Genomic DNA, 27617 nt, shown 5'->3' on the forward strand with positions numbered 1-27617 from the left:
ATAAAGTAGCTTGTCCTGACTGACTGACTGACTGACTGACTGACTGATTCATCATCGCCGAGCCAAAACTACTGGACATAAAGAAATGAAATTTTGGAGATATATTCATATTAAGATGTAGGTGCTCGCTAAGAGAGGATTTTTGGATATTCCGTCGCTAAGGGGGTGAAAAGAGGGGTGAAATTTTAAAATGAGTGTGTCTATATCTCAAAACTTTAAAAGTTTACAGATGTGAAAATTGGTATTTAGAATCTTCTTTAAAAATAAGGAAACACGTATTTTTTTGTTTTGAGACAATCCCAATAGAAGGGGCACAAAAGGGTGAAAAAGGGGTTGAATGCCTTTAATCGGGATACCGGTACTTATATCTCAGAAACTGAAGATATTACAGACATGAAAATTGGTACTTTTGATCTCTTTTAAAAATAAAGAAACACGTATTTTTTTTGTTTGGGGGAAATCCAATTAATGGGAGGGTGAAAAGGGGGTGAATTTTTAAAATGGGTGCATCTATATCTCAAAACTCTTAAAGTTTACAGATGTAAAAATTGGTACTTAGAATCTTCATTAAAAACAAAGAAACACGTATTTTTTTGTTTTCGGAAAATCCCAATAGGAGGGGTGAAAAGGGGTGAAAACGTGGTTGAATGACTTTCATGAGGATACTTATATCTCAGAAACTGAAGATATTACAGACCTGAAAATTGGTGTTTAGGATCTCCTTTAAAAATAAAGAAATACATATTTTTTGTTTTTGGAAAATCCAATTAATGGGGGGTGTGAAAAGGGGGTGAATTTTTAAAATGAGTCTATCTATATCTCAAAACTTTTAAAGTTTAAAGATGTAAAAATTGGCATTTAGAATCTCCTTTAAAAATAAAGAAACATGTATATTTTTGTTTTCGGAAAATCCCAATTGGAAGGGTGGAAAAGGGTGAAAAAGCGGTTGAATGCCTTTAATGAGGCTACTTATATTTCAGAACCTGAAGATATTACAGACCTGAAAATTGGTATTTGGGATTTACTTTAAAAATAAAGAAACAGGTATTTTTTTGATTTTGGAAAATCCAAATAATGGAGGGTGAAAAGGGGGGTGAATTTTTAAAATGAGTGTGTCTACATCTTAAAACTTTAAAAGTTTACAGATGTAAAAAAATGGTATTTAGAATCTTCTTTAAAAATACAAGAACACGTATTTTTTGCTTTCTTTAAATCCCAATAGGAGGGGTGTAAATGGGTGAATAATGGGATGAATGCCTTTAATGAGGATACATATATCTCAGAAACTGAAAATATTACGGAACTGAAAATTTGTATATGGGAGCTCCTTTAAAAATAAGGAAACACGTATTTTTTTGTTTTTGGAAAATCCAATTAATGGGGGTTAAACAGGAGTGACAAACTGGGGTGAATTTTTTGAAAGACTATATCTACAGAATATCTGAGAAACGTAAAATGTTATAGACGTAAAAAGTGGGTATTTGGAATCTCCTGTAAATGTAAAGAAAGATAGGTGATTTGTTTTCGGAAACTCCACGTAAGGGGAAATAAAAAGGGGTGAAATTTTAAAAAGTGAATTTCTACAGTATATCTCAAAAACTTAACATGTTACAGAAGTGAAAAATGGTATTTTTATCTCTATTAAAAATAAAGAAACGTGTATTTTCAGCTTTCGGAAATACCACTTGGGTGGAAGGGGGGGGGGGTAAAAGTGACTGAAAATGGTGTTGAATTCTTTTAATTAGGCTACTGATATCTCAAAAATGAAGATATTACAGACGTGAAATCTGCTTTGGAATCTGCTTTAAAAGTAAAGAAACACGTATTCTCGGAAAATCCAATGAAGGGGGGGTGGGGGGGGGGTGAAAGAATTGAAAAATTAATTGAATTAATTGTATGAGAATACATACATCTAATAGAAACTAAAGTTGTTACGGACGTGAAAATTGGTATTTGAATCTCCTTAAACAAAGAAAAACGCGTTTGGGGGGCGGGAGTGAAAAGGAGTTGAATTCCTTTCATGAAGACACATAAATCAAAAACTGAAGAAGTTAGAGTCGTGATAATTACTATTTAGAAAATCCTTTACTATCAAGGAAACAAGTATATTTTGCCGAAAAATTCACTTACGGGAGGGGAGTGTGAAAGGAAGTGAAAATAAAGTGAATTATTTTTATGGGGATACTTATATCTCAAAACTGAATGTAACAGATGTGAACATTGGGGTTTGGAATATCTTTTAAACATAAAGAAACACGTCTTCTATTTTTTTGGGGGGGGGGGTGTAAATAAACTTAACGGCGGTGGGGTGTAAAAGGAGGTGAGATCAATTGATTTTACTGTTCATAATGTACTTAAGGAGCCTCCGTTGCTCAGGCGGCAGCGCGCCGGCCTCTCGCAGCTGGGTTCCGTGGTTCAAATCCCGGTCACTCCATGTGACATTCGTGCTGGACAAAACGGAGGCGGGACAGGTTTTTCTCCGGATACTTCGATTTTCTCTCTCATCATTCATTCAACACTGTCCAATATTTCATTTCATTTGTCATTCAACGATCATTGCCCCAGAGGTGTGCTTCGGCAGCCGGCACAATTCCTATTGTCGCTGCTAGATGGGGCTTTATTCATTCCATTCCTGACCCTGTCGAATGACTGGAAACAGGCTATATAGTTTCGATGTACTTATTCTGATCATAAACCGATCATTTTTAATCTTTCCTGGGCTGGTTTTCAACAGCCATCTTTTCCTTCGGAGAACGTTCTTAGATTACAGTAGATCCTCCTGGCATGTAAATAAAAATTTAAACACATTTGAAATAAACGATAGGAATGAGATGGACCGTCAAATTGTTCACCTCTATAATAAGGTCAACAATGCACGGAAGTATGTCATTGGTATCGCCAGAAATCCCGCACACTTGCCTACGCGCGACGATGGTGCTGGTCACATTGTAACAATGACACTGGCAGCAGATGTAATTTACCGCCAAGTAGCGATCTTGCAGCTTGCTGTGGGGTTCAGAACATCTTTTAATAATAATAATAATAATAATAATAATAATAATAATAATAATAATAATAAAAATAATAATAATAATGTTCTGGGCCGTTGTCAAATGTGCGGACCCCCCTGGAAAATGGTCCTGGACGGGTAATGACTAAGAATGCAGTCCGGCCGCGGGTTCAGTACCGCCAAGGCACCTAAGACGACACCACGCCGGATCTCCTGAAGGATTTGATCCATATTAAAAACGCTTATAGGAAAAGATGGCAAAGATTTAGGGACCCAACTGACGGGGTGGAATATCTGGACCTAGCCCGGGAAGTACGAAATCGATTGCTGGAAAGAAAGATTGAAAAATGTGAGGAAACATACCGTAATCTATTAGAAAACGAGTCAGATCGCGAATTTTGGCGGATTCTCGCAGAAAACGAGTCAGATCGCGAATTTCGGAGGATTATATATCTAAAACAATTAGCATTCAATTATAAATTTCAGTATAATACCGTAGCAAAGCACGGGTATCTTGCTAGTATTATATAAAATTATGGGATATTCATAATATCGCTGTTTAAAAACGGAGATCTCATATGTAACAAAAACATTGTTTTACAGGAGAGCAAAACAACTGCCCTAAGGTTGAAAATTGGAAACAAAATTTGTGCCACTAAAAATTATGAATTAAATTTGATATCTGTATTGGTTAGTACAGCACCTGGACATTATCTTTCTATCCAACAATCTTTACGTATTGTTGACTGAATACTTCATCCTTTTGTAAATCCTCATATATACACTCCCTTTATTTATAAATGATTCCTGGAATGTCTCTCTTGGAACCTGTTTCTTCCTTAAAGTACCTATACATACCCTTCTATATATCACTAAAATTCATCTGACTGACAACTATGCATTGCCATCATGTTATCCCTGGCTGACTTCTTTGTTAAATTCAATTCCCTAGTAAGTACCATCAATTTCTTCATGCTTCCACTTCTGTTATCATTAAGGATTGTAGAAATTAGCTAAGTTAATATTTCATGAATATTGTAGTCATGTTATAATAGCACACATCATCATCATTATCATCATCATCATCATCATCATCATCATCATGGCTGATTCAAGTCATATATAGACTTGATTTTGACACTTGTTTGTTCGTTTCCATTGCTTATACCAGAGACTGTGGGTGAGTGGGTCGGTGGGTTGGTTCATTAAGGTGCTCTGTCTCTTCTGCTGTCTATCTACTCTGCCAGATAGCATTACTGTTGCAGTTGTACAAAAACTAACCATTGAATGATGGGTATAACAGGCAGTTATTAATCTAACAAAGAAATTAACCAGGCAAATATGATTCAGATAGGCTTATACATTATTCATTAAGCTCGACACATTTCAATCTGTATTCATAAGACTTATTGCCTACAAAGCATCCAGCAATTAAGAAACCACAACTATAAAAGCCGAACATCAACAAAGACTACACATTAAATTAACAATGGAGAAAGAGGTACAACTTTACTAAAGGACCTGCAGGCTTGTTACTTGGTGTTTCACCTGCAGTCCATACATTTTGCCATGACATGATTGTCTTTTGTTGCTAATTCTTAGATGCTTCACCTATAGTGCACCCATTGGCTTAGTTACTTTCAACTAACTGTAACCAACTGCACAATCCTGGAACCACAGTTTTCTCTACAGTTCTTCTTTAATAGACTGTGCAAGTCCTGGCTAGTGGCAAAAAATCTTGGTCTAACAAGTCAAGGGTGCTTAGCAGAGAGCCTCTTGAAGGAAATGTGCAGGGACATTGTTTCGTGTCAGACAATTGGCCAACATTGTTTAGGATTTTTTAACTTGTGGTAGCTGGTAACTAAATCCATCTGTATTGATTTCTGGAGTGACATGATCATTACATCAAATTTTGGCCAATGGCAGTAGTAGTAGCTGCAGGAGATATGGACAATGACACGCAAAATATTACATTATAAAGGAAAATATGCTTCTATGGATGGGCTCATACGTCCCTGACATTCATAATAAACTCTCCTTTACAATTAAGGTAAGATTAGCATCTTTTACCATTTTCTACCAACAAATAAGAACAATTTTTATGGGATGACGTGATTCCAAAACTGGCCAAACTGATGATGTTTAGCAGCTATTTCATACCAATATTGACCTATGGTATTGAAGCATGCACCCTCACAAAAAGATATTTCATACAACTGAAGTTTTCTGTAGTTTTCTAAACTATGGTAATGAAGTGTGCACCCTCACGAAAAGAGATCCACAAAGTACTCAAGAGAACAAAATTAACATTATATAAACAGTATTTCACACTAATTGTAATATACGGACTAGCAATGCTGGTAACTAATAAGAGACAAAGTAAGATCCAAGCAGTAGAAATGAAATTTTTAAGAACATTGGTTATAAAGACAAGAAGAGATAGAATTCAAGATATTAAAACCAGAGAAGAGCTAAATATGGAACCATTAGTAGAGAACATACAGAAAGCAAGACTGAGATGGTTGGCACATGTAAAAAGAATAGGAAAGGAACGGGTAGCAAGAAGGGAATGGAATGAGAAGTTAAGGGAAAGAGACCAGTTGGAAGACCGAGAAGAAGGTGGGTGGATCAGATCTGGAAGGACATTAGAGAAGCTAGATTGGATGTGGCAGAAGTAATGGAGCAGGAAAAGTGGAAGGACAGAAAGGAATGGAGGAGGCTTGTTAACCACACCCGGGCGACTGGAGTGGGACATTGATGATGATGATGATGTAAGAAGCACATGAGAATCTTGGTTTGAGCTGGAAGTACACCCAAGTAAAATGATAAATTTTCCATCATTTTAAGACATTTAGCTGGAAACTATTTTACTCATAAGATAACCATAAGAGAGACCTTCAGTCTTAAGAGGGACTGGGAGAGATAAGGGGAGGTTACACTTTAATGGATCAAAATTTGTATTTTTCAATGTTTTCTTTATGGAATATGTTTTCCTATTTAATCTGGGAGAGGAAAAAGAACATGCCATTGCTTGAAAAGATATGTTTGTAAATGTCCATGTATATCACTTGCTACATCCCACTATGTTTGTTGCTCATTTTGTGTAACTTTTATTTCTACACATGGTTTTCCTCACAACTTAAAAACCACTGAAGATGTGTGCATGAAATTTTGCGTAGTAGTGTATTTTATTCATATGAACAACATGATTTAGGCTACTTTCTCAGATACATCTTAAATTTTATAAAATAATTTGTGGTGCAAAAATTAGAACTGATATAAAAGAAACAATTAAGAAAATTGTGTTTTCTGAAGGGATGTCTTCGAGATTCTAGAATGTGTTGTCAAGGTTCTTCAAATAATTTAATCAAAATCATATAAATTCAATGAATTCTGGTATTTGAACTGCACATTCCACTGAACTGCAAAAAAGAATATGCAGATTTGATTTTAAAAATTACAGGTAATTTCTAAACTTCTTAAAAATCTCACCATAATTTCATGAAAGTGAACGCCCCTCAGACATTCAAATAAATAAAGTTTTCCTGAATAAACTAACTGGCACTAGTACCAATGACCATAGTACCCTTTGCAGATTTTTTTTTTTTTTTCCCCCACCCACTTGCCATTCACCTTCTAAACTTCATCTTGCAGAGCAGAAAGGATCATTTTAACTTGGTGCAAGTACAAAATGGAATACAATAAATGTATTTCAATCATTGTTTCATGGGCTAGTGGAGTTCTTATAAGAAACCTATCAATTACAAGATATACTTACTTGAGGGGCTTCCATTCCACCTCCTCCTTTTATGGCATCAGCAAGAGTAGAAGCTCTGGTTAATCTTCTCAAGCTGTCATTAACAAAAATTGGTTTGAAGAGGTCGTTGATGTAATCATCTACATTTTCAACAGCTGAATTTTGGTCGCTAGGCCACCTATAAGAACAGATAAACCACATTATTAACTATTGGTATATAACTAACAAGAGACAATATCTCTATGTCTGTCAGTCTGCCTTCTGAGATTACAAAACGTCTAAACTATAAAACAAACAAACATTCTGAGAGGAAACTGACAACAAAAAAACTGACAAAATAATATTTGTGAAATTATTTGCAAAAAATTGCATAACAGCTTAGTACGAGATGGCTTCTGGGCTTTTTTCCGCTCAATCACACCAAAACCACAGGACCAAATGAACTGAAATTTGGTATGGATATATTTCAGATATTCAGTATAAACACGAACCAAACAAAACCCTATGGAACAACAGCCCCGAAGGCCATGGTCCACAACGCGACCGCTATTCAGCCTGAAGGCCTTCAGATTATGAGGTTATGTGGTCAACATGACGAATCCTCTCTGGCGATATTCCTGGCATTCTAGACCAGGGCCGTCATTTCACCATCAGATAGCTCCTCAACTGTAATCACGTAGACTGAGTGGACCTTGAACCAGCCCTCAGATCCAAGTAAAAATTCCTGACCTAGCCAGGAATCAAACCAGAGGATTCCAGGTAAGAGGCAGGCATGCTACCCCTACACCGTTAGGCTGGCCATTCCAATTTTTCAGCAATTAGTAGTTTCAAAATAGTGGCCATTACTGTAATGTATAAGTATTTACTGAACTTGTGCATGTTTCATCCACTAAAATCCAAAATAATGGGCAAATGGTTAGTCCTATCACAAAATAAAACCCAGCACATGCACTTCAAATTCAGGTTTTTTTTACAAAAATTATCATATGCATTTCCTTTGTAACTAATTGTTCTCCAGGAAATTATGCTTTTATGTGTTAAAACCTGTGTTCTTGAGTACCTGTTGGCCGAGCGCTATTCGATTGGGTTTCTGGTTGGTTCTTGGTAATTTACAGACTGGACACCAGAGTGCATGGAAGTTGTAGCTTGAAACCAAGGATTTAGTGCCTTGAGTCAGTAAAGGAGTGACCTCTTTGTCCTTTTCCCAGAAGGACTGACCACTAATGTAGTGTACACATAGACCTCTGGAAGCTAATTCACAGAGTTATTAACTGAACAGGTTTCATTACCACTGACTTAATCAATCAATCAATCAATCAATCAATCAATCAATCAATCAATCAATCAATCAATCAATCAATCAATCAATCAATCAATACTGATCTGCATTTAGGGCAGTCGCCCAGGTGGCAGGTTCCCTATCTGTTGTTTTTCTAGACTTTTCCTAAATGATTTCAAAGAAATTGGAAATTTATTGAACATCTCCCTTGGTACGTTAAAAAATGACAGCTTAAATGTCAACAATGAGTAAAAGCAATAGACATAGTTTTTGAATTTTTTACTTTTCCACACTGGAGTTTTTGATTTTTCCACACTGCTCTATGTGACTTTTTAATGCTCTATTCGCAGACAATATTCATTTCGTTGTACGAGTTTGTTTTGGTTATTTAATTATGTAATCTGCATTCTCTTGCTAAGTCTCCTTTGTAAAGTAAGTCTCAAGAAAGAAATTTCTTTCAGGTAAAATAATTTAATGCCATTTCAACTACACAGTACTATTCTAGATACTCTAATAATAATAATAATAATAATAATAATAATGATTGTTACAGAGATATTGTGGAACGCAGAGGTGAAAGAAGGTGCGGGCATGAATGGGTGGATATGACACAGTCAGAGAAAAAAAAAACCTACAACCTGTTTTCCAGTCATTGACCGGGTCAGGGATATAATGAATGAAACATATATATAGGCTGTTAGTACAATGGGGTCGCCACTCCCAAAGTGATATATTAATGAGTGATAGATGCTTATGAAATGAGAATGGAGAGTGTTGCTGGAGTGAAAGATGACAGGGAAAACCGGAGTACCTGGAGGAAAACCACACAGTCAGAAAATTAATTTTAAATTTTAAAATTGGCCGTTTTATTTCCTTTCTTAACCTTTTTTTTTTTTTCCCCCTCAATATTTTGCCAAGTAACTAACAATCAGTTATAGAAGTTTAGCCATAAGCTTGAAAAACACTTTTAGAGAGGTCTAGAATAATCAGATAATTTTACAGGCTGAGCTTTGAAGCTCCCAGTTACAAATCTTACTGGAGCACTACTGCTCCATTCAATGAACAGTCAAGGAGACAGATCTCCCAATTTTTACATCAGAAGGAAGAGCATCCTTGCTCTACAAATTTACACTTCGGAATCTATTTTTGAAAATTCTCACTTTCCAGGCCTATGAAAGGCACAACCAACATTAACAAAATTAAACAGTATTCACTGTCTTAACTGCTCAACAGTCTGATGTCTTTAACAAGACAAGAATGAAATAGAGTTTAACAGGAGTAACAAGTACCCATTCTACACAGCCTTTGGTAAAAACAAAAGGTTACATTTACTGGCCCAAAATCCACAATGGTGAGGAGGAGAACACTTACGCTTCTTAAAATTTACATGAAATGCTTAAAACCCTATTTGGGCTTATGGCCCGACGTTACAGAGGCTAAGGCTATACTACGGAGGTGACCAGATGGAGAAAAACATATAAATTACAGGAAATACAAGATAGAAAAGGTTACAAAATCATAGTCATCTCCAAATCAAGCTGAGAGGGAATAAGAAAGGGTACCTCACTCTCTATTCCCTGATTTCGGTAAAGTTCTTTTGGCTTGTTTGAAATTTACATTTAGAGTTTGAAATTTACATTTTAGAAAACAAAGTTATATTGCTAAAGATTTGAAACCTTCCCCTCGAGCTAGCTTTGAAAGACTATCACAGATCTGCCACTACCTTGAGCTGGTGGATCTACCGAAGATGGATGAGGCGGCCCCCGCCTCCGTTACGAACACACTCTAGACTGGAGCGATCATTAAGACAACCTGGTCCAAAAATGTGCCAGCTTTTATAGCAGAGCGGAAGGTTTCAGAAAACTCTGGGCCCAAGTCCCTGATACACCCCCAATTCTCATTGGATAATCAAATAAACATCAATTTGTTTTTTTGTTATTTGTTTTACGTCGCACCGACACAGATAGGTCTTATAGCGATGATGGGATAGGGAAGGCCTAGGAATGGGAAGGAAGCGGCAGTGGCCTTAATTAAGGTACAGCCCTGGCATTTGCCTGGTGTGAAAATGGGAAACCATGGAAAACCACCTTCAGGGCTGCCGACAGTGGGATTCTAACCCACTATCTCCTGATTACTGGATACTGGCCGCACTTAAGCAACTGCAGCTATCGAGCTCAGTCATCAAAATTTTATCATTGGTGAATAAATAAATGTAAAAAAATTTTCATTGGCCAACGCCTTAAGTTGGCGGGAAGAGATAGAAATGTTGATAACTTTTGAGCATCAAAAACAAACTCTACACATTCCAGTTTAGGAAACTTTAATACACGAAATTACTCTTGAATTTTAATAGTTCATCATCACCCCAGAGGGCAAAACCTAAGTTTATAGTAGAGACATCTGTCGAAAAATGTCCAAACTTCCTGTACTAGTAGTTTGCAAGATTATGTTACAGAGGGCCTTATACAAGGCGCCAGTTTTAAACGTACGGAGCGGGTGTACCTCTGGGTACAATAATAATAATAATAATGATGTTACTGCTTTACGCCCACTAACTACTTTTTTGGTTTTTGGAGACACCGAGGTGCCGGAATTTGGTCCCGCAGGAGTTGTTTTACATGCCAGTAAATCTATCGATGTGAGGCTGACGTATTTCAGCACCCTCAAATACCACTGGACTGAGCCAGGATTGAACCTGCCAAGTTGGGGTCGGAGGACCAGCGCCTCAACTGTCTGAGCCACTCAGCCCATCTCTAGATACTCTAAAACCATACCAATATATTTTAAATATTAATATTATTATAAAAGCACATACTGAAAACTTTCAAACCTGTTTTTCTCAGAAGTAAGATTTTGACAATGTGCTTTGCCTGTAAACCCACAATATTCAAAATAAGCTTTCAGCCTCCTGTAGAGTGGGCTAAAATTCTGATGATTGTTGTTTTAAGAGGCCTTTTCTGCCTGGAGGTAGAGTGAGCCTTCCTCTTCAGAGATTCTTGGGTGGTGCATGTGTTATTTTGTTGGCAACATATTTGCTTTTATCTGATGACAACGACTAACATGATTTTTATTATTATTATTATTATTATTATTATTATTATTATTATTATTATTATTGTTCTTTAATGGGGCCTAACATCTAGGCACCAAGTTCGATAGCTGCAGTCGCTTAAGTACGGCCAGTATCCAGTAATCGGGAGGTAGTGGGTTCGAACCCCACTGTCAGCAGCTCTGAAGATGGTTTTCCGTGGTTTCCCATTTTCACACCAGGCAAATGCCGGGGCTGTACCTTAATTAAGGCCACGGCCGCTTCCTTCCCATTCCTTGGCCTTTCCCTTCCCATCGTCGCCATAAGACCTATCTGTGTCGGTGTGATGTAAAGAAAAAAAATATACATCTACATCATTGACTCTTTTCATAATTCTTCTTCTTCTTCTTCTTCTTCTTCTTCTTATTATTATTATTATTATTATTATTATTATTATTATTATTATTATTACTACTACTACTACTACTTGGGAATAAACCCATTAGGACTATGCAAAGTATTTAGAGGCATCTGTTTGCCATCCTTTGTGCTCATATTGTCTGCTTTTCTTGGTCAATCACAAGTCATCCATTCGTGCTATATGGCCACAGTTTCATTTGTCTTTTCCGTGCAACGGAAGTGAATCATTCGGTCACTGAATAAATTTCTTCCAACATTTTACACATCCAGATACCATCTTGGACCACCAGTCAGAATATTTTTCTCTGCGATTCCATTTTCTCAATGTCTTTGATTGTGGTTAATAATGATGTATCAATTGTATAAAGGGCTTCTGTGAGAACAACTGTGTGGTAGTAATGGAGTTTGACAAGGTGGTGGTGGTGGTACACAAAGGAGTATAGTAATTTGATTTCATACTCGAAAAGTAAAACATACTACTGACCATAGAGTTACAAAAGACAGTTTGTGATCTTACCCAAGTGCTGAAGATGAAGATCCTGTGAGTGTCGCTACCTCATCATCAGCCACTGGGTCCACCTCCAGGCTATTTGCAGTCGACACCTTGCGATCTCCTCCACCCTTAATGGAGGCAGCAAGAGAACGAGCATCTGACAACTCATCCAAGTTGCCATCCAGGACAGGCATGAACAAGTCATCCAGAAACTGGTCAACATCTGAGGCTTGGGATGGAACTCTAACTCTTCGAACATGAGATGCTATGTATGAAAAAACACACAATTGGTTAGCAATGCTTCCTTACAGTGTTAATTACAGCACAATTCTAAGTGAGAATACAGATATAAAATGTTAACATATAATGTACAGGCACAATAACATCAATATGTATGCAATGAACATTGCAAATCTCTTGACACCAATCTGAGGCTATAGCAGGAAACTTCAACAGAAAACAGCAGTGAAATACAAGAAATAACTTTAAGATGATGAGGGAGGAAGTATGATATAAGATGTGCATCAAACATTTCAGCTTTCACACTACAGTCTAATGAACATAATTAATGGTCAAGTGATACATCTTAATTCCATAAGAATCCAGTATGCCTCAACACAAGAGCCGACCTGATTCTAAATAAGTGTGTTGTATAATTGGTCAAGTACATTCAATATTTGTTGCTGTTATTTCATGTAAAGTGTTTGGGACATTCCATGTACACAGTTCAAAAAATTTAGGGGAACATGTTTTGTAATGTCTGGTATGTGAAAGTTAATTTGGTAGATTGGGTTCCAATGGTTGTACAGCATATCTTGAGACCTTAGCTACTCAGGGTATTCAAGGTTATAAAATTCATTATTGGTTCCGTATTGAATTAAGATTACATATAATTACAAAGTTTATTCCACCTACTCAACACTGTACAATAATTGGATGCTGTTATGCATCACTAGACCAAGCGCCAAAAGTTGGTTGCGAGATAATCGCGTTTAAATTTGATTCTATGTGTAAATTCGAGCGAACATAATTTTGCTAAATATGGTGTTACTGGATGAGCCTCCGTGGCTCAGACGGCAGCGCGTCGGCCTCTCACCGCTGGATACCGTGGTTCAAATCCCGGTCTCTCCATGTGAGATTTGTGCTGGACAAAGCGGAGGCAGGACAGGTTTTTCTCCGGGTACTCCGGTTTTCCCTGTCATCTTTCATTCCAGCAACACTCTCCATTCTCATTTTCATAGCATCTATCATTCATTAATAAATCACTTTGGGAGTGGCGACCCCATCGTACTAACAGCCTATATCTGCTTCATTCATTACATCCCTGACCCAGTCAATGACTGGCAAACAGGTTGTAGGTTTTCATTTTTCATGGTGTTACTGGTGTTGTAGGATAATAGATTGTACCTTCTCACCAAATTTCAACATTTATATACTAGCACTACATAGATTTTCTTGAAGAAATGGCGCTTAGTCTACTGATGCAATTGAAAGTTTTTCTCAAGTGCGAATAATGTATCACGATGCTACACCAATAATCCCTAACTTGTTGAGTATCTACTCAGTAAAATATCAAAAAATATAATGTGGCAGCAGCCATGATTAAAAACCGAATCTCCTACTGTCTGAAAAGGCCCGCTAATTGCTTGATCCACCACAAGCCGCGCTACAACTCCGGTACATTATTCAAGTTTTAGATGGAGAAATTCTAGAAGCGAAGCTATTCTCTAAAGTCGTTGCTATAACGACTTACTGATTTGAGGAATTTCAACTTATCTGAGTCAAATACAAATGCTAAGACATGAGCCATTGTAGTCTATATAATTTTTGAATGGATTTTCCTTAATGATGGGCATATTATATTCTGAGAGTACAGTATTGACGTGATATTTTTAAGCCTATGGGTAAGTTTTGTTCTGCTTGAGACAGAAAATGTGATTGAAGATATTTTCTCCCATAAATACACACAAAGCACTGGACAGGTAATAAGATTGTTGCTCTCAGTTCATTCAATCTCGAAATCAGGATCTCCATTAAATCCATCTACATCATCCACGATGTCAGAATCTGCTTGAAGATTCTGGTAAAATTGTTTGGCATCTGCAGGTATTAGGTGCATCTGCGAACCAAAGTCTCTTAGTTTGGCTTCAGAGATAGGTTTTCCTTTTGGCCACAAAGGTATTAATGCCTGGTGAAAGGGAACTCTGCTTTCCCATGACCGTCCCTGTCTTGACTTATTTAGATTTACTTCCTGAGATTCACCATCAAATTCTAGAGAATGATTCTTAGACGCAACCTTCTTAGCAAGCTGCATTAGTAGCATTGTCCTTCTCCTTACTTTTGGAAGTACTTGATACATCGCTGAACTTCGTCACTTGATAAACCACTCAATGTATCACCACGTAAAAATGTCAGCACTATCGAAAACGCGGGCTCCCTCGCTGTCATCCGCACGCAATGTGAGGATTGTGGTGCTTGGTCTAATGATGCAAACTGGAACGTCGCATAGTCTACTGATGCCATTTACATTTTTACTGATTCCCGCTTTGTCGCTTAGGTTTTCTGTTTACTAACAACTAACGGCCTCTTGTAATGCAGTGGGGAATTTTTTATAAATATTTCAAGCCTTCCTCTACAAGATGGCGCTAAAATCTCAATTTTCGGCAAATGGCGTTTAGTCTACTGATGCATAACGGCATCCAATTGCAATGTCTATAAATACATCACAATATGTTATCAAGGGACTAGTTTCGACCCTACATGAGTCTCATCAGCCTAACTAAGATACACTTATGGATTTGCTTAAGTCCTAAGACAGAATTACATTGTGGAAATAAAATTTAAAAGAATGAACTGTGTATGTGATGCAATAATGTACATATAAAATGGTGGATTGATGAACTGTTATTTTAAGCACGTTGTACATAAACCAGCACATCCCACGAGACATCTTAACGAGGTTCAAGTCACAAGGGCTGTCACTTTGACCAGGAATGATGGACTTTTCGTCTTGTTGCGGTGGATCTCAGTGTCACTCCGTCAGTTATTCAACACTTGTGGAATCACTTAATGAGACAGGCCAGTTCACACGGAGGGTTGGACAAGATTATGGACAAGGTTGGACAAAGTGGTGGATTAACAGACAGAAATGGAGATCGCCGATTCATTACCCCACCCAAAGGGGAGTCAAATAATGGGATAATGTGAAAAGAGAAGAAGAAGATGATATTTTGTGTGTATGAGCTTGTTAGTTATATGTGGGAAATATCATTACAATTCGTACTCGTGCAAGACAATGCCAGGGCTCATGTAGTGCGCATCACCAGAGCTGTCTTGCAAGAACTGGATATTCAAGAGATGGAATGGCCAGCAGTAAGTCCCGACCTTAATCCCATCGAGCATGTGTGGGATAGGCTTGACAGAAATGTCCGTGAGCGTCCTGTTCCACCACAGACTCTCCAAGACTCTCATCGAAGAATGGGACCTGATACAGCAACATGACCTCCGCTCACTTATACTGAGCATGCCACATAGGTTCCAAGCTGTGATAAATGCTTGTGGAGGACATACACCATAATGAAGCTCTCCAACTGTGATAAAAATCCACCCTGGAGGACTTACCACCCGTTTTCGCCTCTATTTGGACATTTCAGTTTGTGTTCTGAAAATGAACGCAAATCCATCGATGTTCTTTTGTATACTTCAACGGTAAAGAATAAAGGTTTAGTTGGTAATATACCCGGGTGTGAGGTATTGTTTTGTGGAGCATAGCATACGTTTAAAAATATGTTCCCCTAACCTTTTTTGAACTGTGTATTAACTAACTAACAAAAGTAGTGTTAGGAAAACATTGCAAACTATGGGCTGGGAAGACTTGGGAGTAATGAGGCAAGCTGCTTAACTAAGTGGTATGTTCTGAGCTGTCAGTGGAGAAATGGCTTGGAAAGACATTAGTAACTGAATAAGCATGTTTGAATGGAGTTTTTAGAAGAAGGAAAGATCATACATAATATGGAAATAAAGTTGGAATTCCAGAGGACAAATTGGGGCAAATAGGTTTAAAGGAAGAGGAATCAGGAATTAGAAAAATTTACGAAGGGAGATGTTTGATAAATTTCCTACATCTCTGAAAGCATTTAAGAAAAGACTATTAAACAAATAAAATGGAATATGCCACCAGGATGACAGCCCTAAATGCAGATCAGTGGTGACTGACTGACTGTCTGACTGATTGAAAAAGACACAGAGGTAGCACAAGGAATAGGTGGATACAGAAAGTGGATGCAGCAGTGGAGCAAAGAACCACAGATGGGCCCGAAGGGAAAGAGTGGTGGATTAACAGACAGAAATGGAGTTCGCCGATTCATTACCCCACCCAAAGGGGAGTCAAACAATGGGATAATGTGAAAAGAGAAGAAGATGATATTTTGTGTGTATGTGTTTGTTAGTTACATGTGGAAAATATCATTACAATTGTTATTCATTTTGTTATTTATGGATCTTTTTGCATGGTTCCATCATTTATTACAAAGAAATATTCTCTCTTCTGAAAGACACAGCCCACAGACTTAACTCACTGCAGTAACGCATAAGCATGCAGAGGATTTGCAAAACAGGAATACAAGGTTGTAAAAGCATGAAAGATCACAAAGAATAGATCTAGGAAAACATTTTATTACTTTAGAATCAGCTAGAGGAGAACAAACTCTAGTGGACAGGAAGTATATTAACTTACCTAACGAAGGGGCCTCGCTTGTGTCCGAGAGTGCAGATGACTTTCCTCCATACTCCGACTTCTCGGAGTTCCTTGTTTCGATGTACGCTCGACTAGAATGACTGCCAGGTGCAGCTCTCTTGCCTGTGTAATGGGATTTTATGAACCTGTTGAAAGAAAAAACTGAAATTATTCCCCTATGAACTGAAAGATAAAATAAATTATCTGTTGAAGTCCTGACAGAAAGAGATCCTTGAGTTTAGAATAATTTTCAACAAATATTACAAACTCATGGAACTTACAGACCTTGTATACACAGTAAAGTCTTGTACACTAGACTCAATATGGTCTGAGAAAGTGGTGAGTTACATGGACTCAGCGATGAATTATCCATACCACATAATACTGAATTGTTCTGGAAGCTATCATAATTTTTAATATGTTCAGAACTTTTTTTTAACCCTCAAATTTGCTCTGGCATAAGTGGTTTTCATTACCTCACATCATTCACAAAACATACATGCTTATTTTAAACTCTAGAAAGGCCTGAAGGACACTCACACCAAGGAATAGGTGGATACTGTCTCGTGCATCACTTCTAACCACATGCATTACCCAAACCCTACAAAATGCTATGGAAGCATATTGTTAGCCTTATTTTCACATTGTAATTTGCTTCATTGCTAGTGGCTTTACGTCTCACCGTCACAGATAGATCTTATGGTGACGATGGGATAGGAAAGGGCTAGGAGTTGGAAGGAAGCGGCAGTGGCCTTAAGGTACAGCCCCAGCATTTGCCTGGTGTGAAAACGGGAAACCATGGAAAACCATCTTCAGAGAATGGAGACTTGAATTAGGCCTACTTGGTTCAGTACCCCAAAACACAAAAGATACAAGAAATGTGTCTTCGCTGGCAAGACCTCATGTTTACAGTGCACTATGTATTCTGGTATGGGCTAGAACAAATTTGTTACCTTCACTGACCTGTCTCAGTGCCATTCACGGCTTTGACAATATGAAAGTGACTGAGGTATGAGTGATACTAGTAACATTACTCATTATGCAGCCAGTCCTTGTTGTAAATGGCATAAAAATGTCACTCATAGGGTCGGTTGGTGCATGCACATCAGTGGGCTTGGCAGACTGAGATATAATAGCAACATCAAGCTCGGCAAGGAAAGCAACTAAATTAGTACATCCAAACACATTTTCATTACTTTAAGAGTGTGAAAATGTGGTTCTATGCACACTCCTGTAAAAGGTTTAGAATTACAAATTAAGTAAGACTACAAAAGTAATTATTACCTTGGCTGACCCTTAATGTAGCTGCCCTTATCATCCTCACTGCGTGCCTGACTGGCTAACTCATGGTAATCAAAATCAAGTGTGACATCACCACGAGAATTGTCGAGTAAATCAGATGGAAGCTGATCCAGAACAGCTGAAGATGAACTGCGTCCATTGAGATTCAGATCAGTTGCTCTGAAAATGTTATAAAAATATAAGAATTTCATTTTTTTTTGTGAGTAATACACATCCATTTTTGCCTGCTTTCTACATTATCTTTTGAAATGTTTAAACCATAAAATAATATTGCATTTATATGTTTTATTTCAAAATCTTTTTATTTTTATACTTTGTCTACTCTGACTGTAGATTTTTACAGAATTTAATCTTACACCTTACACATCATAGTGAAATAGAAATTTCAAATTTATATGATACAGTTTTGGGTCAGAATAAAGGAATAAAATAAATATTCTAAATATTCCACTCATTCCAGCAGCTCGTAGCTTTTGAAGTGATCACTGCCATAGTAGAACTCTAAAAGGATCTGACAGGGCTTCAACTTACTTCAGCCAGTCTTTCCTTATCATAATCTGTCTTAGCAAACTTCCAGCTGTCAACTCTAATCCTTCTTTCTGATCATGATTGAGGAGGAGAAGGAGGAGAAGGAGGAGGAAGAGGAGGAGACGGAAAAACAGCATTGGTGTTATATCCTAATAACTACTTTTACAGATGTGGAAGACATCGAGGTGTTTGAGAATTATATGCTGATAAATCTACTGACCACAAGATTGAGCCAAGATTGAACCTATCACTTTGCGCTCAGAAACCCAATGCTCCAATATCTGATCCACTCACCCTGGTGACCCTGGTAGAATTAGGTTTGTAAGGCCCATAGAGTTTCCTACGCTTTCATGATAACTTTCCTTTTGTTTGCCCAATACCCTCATTATTCAGGATGATCAAATTGTGACTACTATTACTACTTCTCCCCTATACCTTTAAATGAAGGGACTTTTGACCTCCATAGCCCTTTAAACTGATCCATCAATCAATAAAACAAATGTCTGAACTGAAATTCATTTTGTGTAATGTACAACACTGCAATGATGTAGGGTGTCAAATCCTGCTTCTAATAAACAGGTGTAGTCTTCCATGTTATTAGGCTATGGTTGTGTTTTGATAAGTGTCAATATTTCACATGCCATAGCATCACATTACATGCTTTATGGCAAGCTTTGTCACAACAAGTCAGTCAGATGGAATTAATCTCCCCATTTACAGACAGAAGCTTGAGCATTCATTATACAACCCAGAATTATCAACAAAAAGAAAATAGTCTAATACAAATAGCAAATAAGATTTTGCCATTGATGCTTTCACGGCCTGTGCTTATAGACATGATATAGGCTTTTGGGCTTATGCCATGTCAAGAAAATAAGGTGAAATTCTTTATGTTTCGCAGAGAATTTTGCTCTGCATCATCAAAAGAAAATCTTGACTGTCCACGAGAAAGGCTTCTCAAACAATGAAGTTTGAATTCAGACGTTATAACAGAAGTGGGAATGGTACATTCGTTCGTCATCAGATGGCTCTCCGGACATGGTACAGCGCGAGCGTTCAAAGCGGAAACTGACGGAACCATCAGAATCAGTCTGAGAGGGTCACATAACAAGTTATTATAATGTCTAAATTTTCTTCTGATGACACAGAGCAAAGTTCTCTGCAAAACGTAAAGATTTTCACCTTATTTTCTTGACATGACATAAGCCCAAAAGCCTATATCATGTCTACCAAATAAGATTTATAACATCCAAATTAATTCTATGTCTACCCCTTAGTCCTGCTTCCTGATATGGGGTTGGGGATGAGAAGAGATGAAATTATATGGCATGTTTATATGGCCGGATGCCCTCCCTGTTGCCAACCATTCTTGAGGAGCAAATGAAAGTGAAATGCATGATGGTGAATGAAACTGGGTAAAGAGGTGGAAAGAATCTGCTGCACCCTATGAACAGGAATTGTCCCAGCATTTGCCTGGAAGTGGGAAACTACAGAAAATCATTCTCATAACAGTTGATGATGGGTTCAAACCCACTCGCCTCCCAAATGCAGAGCTTGGCTCCACAGCTGTAGCATGTTAACATGTGTGGCCACTTTGGTCAGTAACATCCAATTTGATTGATTACCATACACGAACCTTCATTATAGATTGTTATGCCTTTAAGCGTTTAGTCTGCAGGCCTCTGCGAATTTACTAAACGTCTCCACAATCCTTTATTTGTAACCAGCACTGTGACCACATTTAGTTACACAACTGAAATCTTTAAATCATTAGAAACTTTATTTCCTTATTCCATTTCATTTCTCTATTAAGGAGCTGGCATTGAGTTTCAACTTCAAATCTACCTCAGCATAGGCAAAAGTAGCTGATTACAAATATCAGTGAGGTATCAAAGTTGATACACATTTTATGGTCTCTTCCTTGAGATCTCTCATTACTGTGACATGCTCATTACCAGCTCTGAATAGAATATTGCAGCTGTGAGGCCTTCCCATCTTGCGTGTTACAGACAGTCATTTAAACAGTTTAGCCAAGCATACCATTGCATCTGATGTACCCCCTTGGGAGTGAAAGATTCTCTTTCAAAGTACTTTTTAATAATTTTATCTATATCATTAAGGAATCTTTGCAGAATTTTTCTAAAGGAATGGATAGAAATTGGTAGATTAATGTAGGGCATATGAGATACTTAGTTCACTACAGATCAGATAGTGGCCTTTCCACTGAAAATCCCTGGAATAGCCACACATTCCTCACAGATTTCCTGAATTCAAAGTCAATTACGATATAGTCTATTCTGGATCTGGTGCCCCTACCCTTGCATGTGTAACAGTGAACAGCCTTGCGCTTGAAGAATGTATTTGTAACTGCTAATCCAGTTTCTCTGACATCTGACAGAGTACATAATCAAAATCGACATGCAGACCACCTAAATGACATCAAATTAAATTGCCTGCACCCAGTAGCTTAAAGTACATGATTATCATCATCGTCAATGTCCCTTATCTTAGTAAACCAAACATGATCTTTGAAATATTTATAACCTTGTTTTATTTTCAATCACTGCTAATGTACCAGAAAAGGTTTTCCCCAATTCTATCAACAGACAGTATATCTACTACTGCCTGTTTTGCATCATCTGTGTTTTGCATGAACATTATCTTCAGTAAAACTAAAGGATTATATGTTTCCAATTAATAAAGCTAAGGATAAGATCCATAAAAATACTACCTGCTGTTGCTAAGTTCTCCACGTTGTGAAACAGATTCCAAGTTTTCTTCAAGCATTGCTTCCGATTTGGTCATGTATTCCTTGTTGGAAACTGCTGTAAGCATCATTGTCATTGTCACATCATTGCTGCTTCCTGAATTCATATTAACTTTCTCAGAGGAATGATAACGGTCGTTAAGCCGGCTGTGTGACAGTCCCAAGCTGTCCAGCTTACGAGATGGAGGAATATCCTACAATCAGCAAATAATATTTCCATTCTTAACTAAATTATATTCAGAGTCACTTTAAAAGAGTATGTTTAAAAACAAAGAGAGATTTCATTTCATCATATGATAGCAGTGAAATTAATTTTAAGTCAGGATTATCAATATTTCATGCATCTCATTTGTCAATACACAGCTTGGTAGCCAGCCATTTGTGCTGCTACTGTATAGCTTAAATGAAACATGCGCACTCAACCTCTGTATAATCTCATGTTGTTGTGTCCTAGAGGGGTGATGGTGAGGGACATGATAATGAAATAGACAGCTATAAAATTTGAGAAACAATACAAATCCTAGTATTTATAATGATGAATGATCCAAATGCTTGACACAATGGTAAAAGTAGCTTCAAAATCATTATTTACGGTCCTGTAGATGGATGAACACTTCGAAGGAATTTTGTTATTGATACAAGAATTAGAGAGAAATAGATAGGTTTCTTTTTGTGGTGCCTGGTAACTGACATAGTAGTTGCACAATACTGCCCTTAACCAATACCTCTTTTTTTCCAATGTAAATTAATCTTTGCTTCCGAGAACAAGATATATTCCATATTTCAACTTACAGATTCCAGCAGGTTATCCATACTTCTACTGCGACCTTTGTTTTCAAAATATCGATCATTAAGAGCAGATTTCCTTGAGAGACCCGTCTGCATTGAATGATCTCGAGATTGTGAACGTACACGATTGTTCTTCCCACCACTCTTCTCTTCCCAGGGAGCATCTTCATCGATAACCTCACGAGAAATCTTTCGAGACTAAGACAGAAGAGAAATTGAACATTAATCAAGGACACATAGAAAATACTTAACATTATCAGGCAAGAAAAGGACAGATGAACTAGAAAGGAAGACAATTTATTGAGGAGTGAGCAGAATTTAAAAAATATATCACAGAGCAGGTTATAACAAATATTTCTATGACAAGTCACCATTAAGAGTACAACTCCTTACTCCCTCTCCACACTCTCCACTACCAAATTTTACTTATCCTCTGCACCGTGTCTCTCTCTTTACTCATCCCCTAAATGCTGAGGATTGTGACCATCAAAGAGACTGCTATGTATTATTCTCTATTGTTCCAAGTTCTGTGCCATGCATAATCTCTTCAAGAAGGATGTCCCAGTTATCTCCCTTGCAAGGGATATTTTTTGGAACGACAAGTTTCTACATGCTCTCCTCTCCACACAGAGTTATATGCATGAAGAATTGGAGAATCCCATATTAGTATATTATGGATGGTCTAGTCCTGATGTTTCATTCCTTCAGAAAAGACTTGCTGGCATGGAATGCTGTTCAAGATATCGCTGTGCTAGTGCAAGACTACAATACCTGCAAAAATCATATTATTAAGAAATAGGGGTTTGAAGTTTACTAATAATTCTGAATAATCCCCATGCAAATCTGCAACAATTGCATATATTCTGGTCTTTCATTGAATGTGTATGAATTCTGCTATTTCCAGTGTAAAACCAATGCATCTGGAGATTACACTATTTTGCACAGAAATTTTTTTTAAAAAATACTCCAATGTAAAACAAATTTATTTTACTCCATGTCCTAATGTTACAGATTTAGCAATTTTTGCACTTCTAGACGGAAGATCACACTAAAATACACCAACTGGTATTTTAAAACAAGCAAAAAAATTTGCACTTCTTGTAGTTTTGCAGTGGCATGACAGTATGCAGAAGACTTTTCTTTAACACCACATTTCAAAGCAGTCAAATATGCAGCATGAATAGTTCACATTTCTTGTAACTTGATAAGATCAAGAAATCAGCAAACACTACTCAAGGAAGGAACCAGTAGCAAATGTTTGCTACTATTTTGCTATTTTGCTTTACGTCTTATGGCGATGATAGGACAGGAAAGGCCTAGGAATGGGAAGGAAGCGGCCGTGGCCTTAATTAAGGTGTGAATTTGCCTGGTGTGAAAATGGGAAACCACGGAAAACCATCTTCAGGGCTGCCGACAGTGGGATTCGAACCCACTATCTCCCGGATGCGAGCTCACAGCTGCGCACTCCTAACCGCACGGCCAACTCACCCGGTAGCAAATGTTCGTCTTTATTTGGTGATGAATGTCTTGCAGCACAGCTGCAATGAATCAAAACTTTTTATAGTAGTTTCTGAAAAATATGCAAATAGCAGAATTCTACAATGGACAAGGATATTTTTCTAATATGTCCAAAATTAGATTGCACCTGTCAGTAGCTCAACATCCTGCTGAATCCGTATTAGGATGCCAGAAGATTCATGGAATAAAATCCAAAATCTGCCATTAGAAAATGAGCAACAATAAATCAAACTGTTCACTTTCTTAGCAGCACAAAAATAAGGTGGTCCTTTAACAAATGTGTGCATAATGCTATTACAGAGGAATGTCATTAGCATGCTTTTGAGGGACCCAAGGATTTGGACGTCATAGCCGGGAAAACACGATAACAAAAACACAAAATTTACAGTATAGGAAATTTAAATCTAATAATACATCTTACCTCGCTATCGAACACAAATATTTACACTGGTCTGAAAGGCTTGAAAGCCTCTTAGTTTTACACGTTTCAATGGTGTCATTATTCAGGGCAACAGCTTCGTCTCACAGTGCAACAGCTTTGCCTTACACATATCTATAAACTAACTTGTGTCGACTCTTGAATATTTCAATCCAGCCATTGAATGCTTCTTCAAGATCATGAAGTCCTATCTTCTGTGCTAAAAGTGTTGCCTAAGCTCGAACCGTAGTACTGTCTAATGGCATGTTTAAAGCTCCTGCTTGTACAAACCACTTTAAAAAATTTCTAATTCTGAAAACTGACCATGGTGATTCAGTTTTCTTTTAGCACTTTTCCCTTCTTTAAAGGCAGATTCAGTCAGTTTATGTTTGCTATTAAGAATGTCAGAGGAATGTTGAACTTCCGTACTAAATCCACATGCTTTATATTTGGATTACGATCAACTTGAAGGATGTCCAGTTTTTCGCTATTTGTTATCTGCCACACTTTGCTTTTTTAAATACTTTTTTTACAAGTTGCTTTACATCACACTGACACAGATACGTCTTGTAGTGGTGATGGGACAGGAAGGGGATAGGAGCGGGAAGGAAGTGGCCTTAATTAAGGTACAGCCCAGCATTTGCCTGGTGTGGAAATGGGAAACCACAGATAACCATCTTCAGGGCTGCCGACAGTGGAGTTCGAATCCACTATCTCCCAAATACTGGATACTGGTCACACTTAAGCTGCAGCTATCGAGCTCGGTCCACACTTCCTTTCTCTCCATTGCAAACACATAGATAACGCCAAGTTAAAATACGCCAACAACACTATACTGCTTTTCACGAGAGTTTAATCCTGATGTAAACAAATAGGCGGAGCAACTTGCCTTTACACGTGGACACAGACGTAGTTGATTGGAGAAGCAACCATCCCACTCACTCGACTGTATGTGAGCTCGAAGAAAAGTAGTAGATCGGATTAATTTTCTTTTAGTTTATTACAATTAGAGAATTTGGAAAAGTACGTAATCAAATTAAAATATGGTTGTCATATATACCAGTATATACATATGCTTCTTTTATAAAATAGTGATTAAATAACGAGAAATTAAGGCACAAGGCATGGTGTAATACAGGAAGTATTCTCATAGCTGAAAAGTCCCAAGCTGTACAGTGCGCAGATAGAGGTGCTGCATCTTCCAGCAGTCAGAGAGTCGGTATTCTTAGTGAGAGAAATGGAGCAAGAGGTAGGACCATCGCGTGTATTGAAGCACAAAAGTAGAAAACTGCTCAGAAGTGACCATAGGCAGTGCATTGTGAATGCGTTCAATAAACTAAGTGAACAGAATCCAGGTTTAGTCGTTTATTCAGAAGTTCAGATCTTCGCACTGTTGTTCTATGCGATGCGCAGCCCTGTACATCCGAACACAAGACGCTGACGGGGTGGAGGTAGGTACTAGACGCTCAGCAAATCACAACTCTTTCTTTGACCTGGACACACCATGTTTACATCAGGATTAAACCCTCTTGAAAAGACATATATAAGGCAAGCTATCATCACTGAATGAATAGACCTAGATAATCTTTGATGACACTATCAACCCCACACATGGTGCTAAACTAACGAGCTTTCAACTGTGTGGTAACACAGCTAAAGCATTCACTCTACTTAACCTTAGCCGAAGTGACATGATCTGGACCAATGGTGCTGAAACGTGATTCAGAGTTCAGCTGTTAAAAAGTTTTTGGGTTTGCTTGCAGTTACAGGAAGATTCATGCCATCCGAGCGGAAAACAAACCAAGTACTAAAACTCATAGAACTTTCTGAGCAATACCAACATCTGTATGATATTAGAAGTAAAGAGTACCACAACAGACTAATGGAACGTTGATTTAAGCAGCATTTGTCAGCAAGTGAAAGACAATTGCTCAATACCATATAATATGGAGCAACATGAAGGTAAATAGAGAGCAACCATTCTATGGACTGAAGTTTCTAAATGCTGGCTGAGAAAACCGAACATGTGTGATATCATGAAGAGATCTATTCTATCATTTCTCCAGAGCATACTCCAATGTTAACAAAATAAAATACAGGACGCCCGCTGACTGTAAGGGTAATTAAACATTTTCTACCTCAATAATATATATATCATGTCACTGAGATGTATGAATGTCATTGGTTGTAAGTCCAACTGGAGTGACAAATCTGCAGAATTGGCCAAAATAATGAATGAGCGACATCAAAATTTGAACACAGTAAGCGAGGGTGAATAAATGTGCTAATGCAAGATTTTTATATGTTTAGTGCATTTGGGACTGGGACTTATCATTCAACGTCATATACAGGAACACGTGTTACTGAGGAATATAGTAATGGGATTCCACTGTATATTATTCATGCTGGTTTCTTCTTCTAATGGAAGTCTTTTGAAATATATTGGAAAGAGAATTAACGTACAAACATTACAAATATAAATTAAAGCTAGGAAGGTGTGAATGAGTATATGTACGAACACAATTACAGGTCAAAGTAGGAAAGAGACGCAACAGAATAGAGAAACAAGTGCAAACACGGAAACACATATGGATAAACAAACACATATTCAACACTAGCATTTTTGACATATTTGATTTTCTAGTGTTCTTACTCTGGAATATGCATTTCTATAATGTCAGTGTCACATTAAATCAGACTTCCTTTCTACTCTATTGATAATACATCTAATCATTCAACAGATTTCTGCTTGCAATTAACAGAAACAACAAGAAAGAAGAAAATGGTACCCTTCCTACTTACAGGCAGCTTGATGACTGGCGGTTCTGGAGGAGGTACTGCTGGACGACGTGGGGTTTGAGGTATCTCGGGTTCCATCTCCATTGGCAAGGAATTGTGACCAGCCACAGGTGTGGATGTTGATATCTAAAATATGCAACATTTTCATTGCAGAAAACAGTTGACACCTGATTTCATAAGGGTTTCTTACCTATCAAGGCCTGATTTCATAAGGGTTTCCTACCTATCAAGGCATATATACGAGGACGGTTTGAAAAGTTCTCGGAATCACCGCTAGATGTCAGTACTAGAGCAACAAGGTTCCCGCGCAATAATCACACATCCTTTGTGAGTGAACACGTGGCGCATCAGTGCTCTAGCTGCAGGAGTGTGGTAGTGACGACTCTTTGTTGTTGTTCCCGCGTAGTGATTTGTGACAATGGAAAAAACTGAGATTCGAGCAGTGATTAAATACTTTGTAAAGAAAGGTATGAAAGCAAAGAAAATTCATGCCGACTTTCAGAACACACTGGGGGACTATGCTCCTTCATTTTCAACTGTTGCCAAGTGGACCAGCGAGTTTAAATTTGGTCAGGAGAGCTTGGATGATGATCCGCGTAGTGGACGGCCAAAAAGTGTTACGACCCACAAATTTATCGCAAAAGTGCATAAAATGGTCATGGAGGATCATCAACTGAAAGTGCGGAAGATTACTGAATCTGTAGGGATGTCTTCTGAACGGGTATATTAATTTTAACCGAAGAATTGAGTATGATAAAATGATCCGCAAGATGG

The 27617-nt window shown here is 37.8% G+C and overlaps 1 protein-coding gene across 1 annotated transcript in view; it reads right to left on the minus strand.

The window, feature by feature from the left end:
- Myo10A (Myosin 10A) overlaps positions 1-27617 on the minus strand; it is a 460053-nt gene that overhangs the window by 288852 nt on the left and 143584 nt on the right. The window contains exons 21-29 of the mRNA XM_068228601.1: positions 26847-26969; positions 22824-22826; positions 22112-22306; positions 21284-21513; positions 18007-18183; positions 16723-16868; positions 12012-12252; positions 6789-6945; positions 4856-4864 (exon numbers count right to left, since the gene is read on the minus strand). Of these exons, the coding sequence (XP_068084702.1) occupies positions 4856-4864; positions 6789-6945; positions 12012-12252; positions 16723-16868; positions 18007-18183; positions 21284-21513; positions 22112-22306; positions 22824-22826; positions 26847-26969 (1281 nt within the window). The remainder of the gene's footprint in view (positions 1-4855; positions 4865-6788; positions 6946-12011; positions 12253-16722; positions 16869-18006; positions 18184-21283; positions 21514-22111; positions 22307-22823; positions 22827-26846; positions 26970-27617) is intronic.

Source organism: Anabrus simplex, chromosome 7 (genome assembly GCF_040414725.1).
Source record: "Anabrus simplex isolate iqAnaSimp1 chromosome 7, ASM4041472v1, whole genome shotgun sequence".
NCBI classification, from domain to species: domain Eukaryota; kingdom Metazoa; phylum Arthropoda; class Insecta; order Orthoptera; family Tettigoniidae; genus Anabrus; species Anabrus simplex.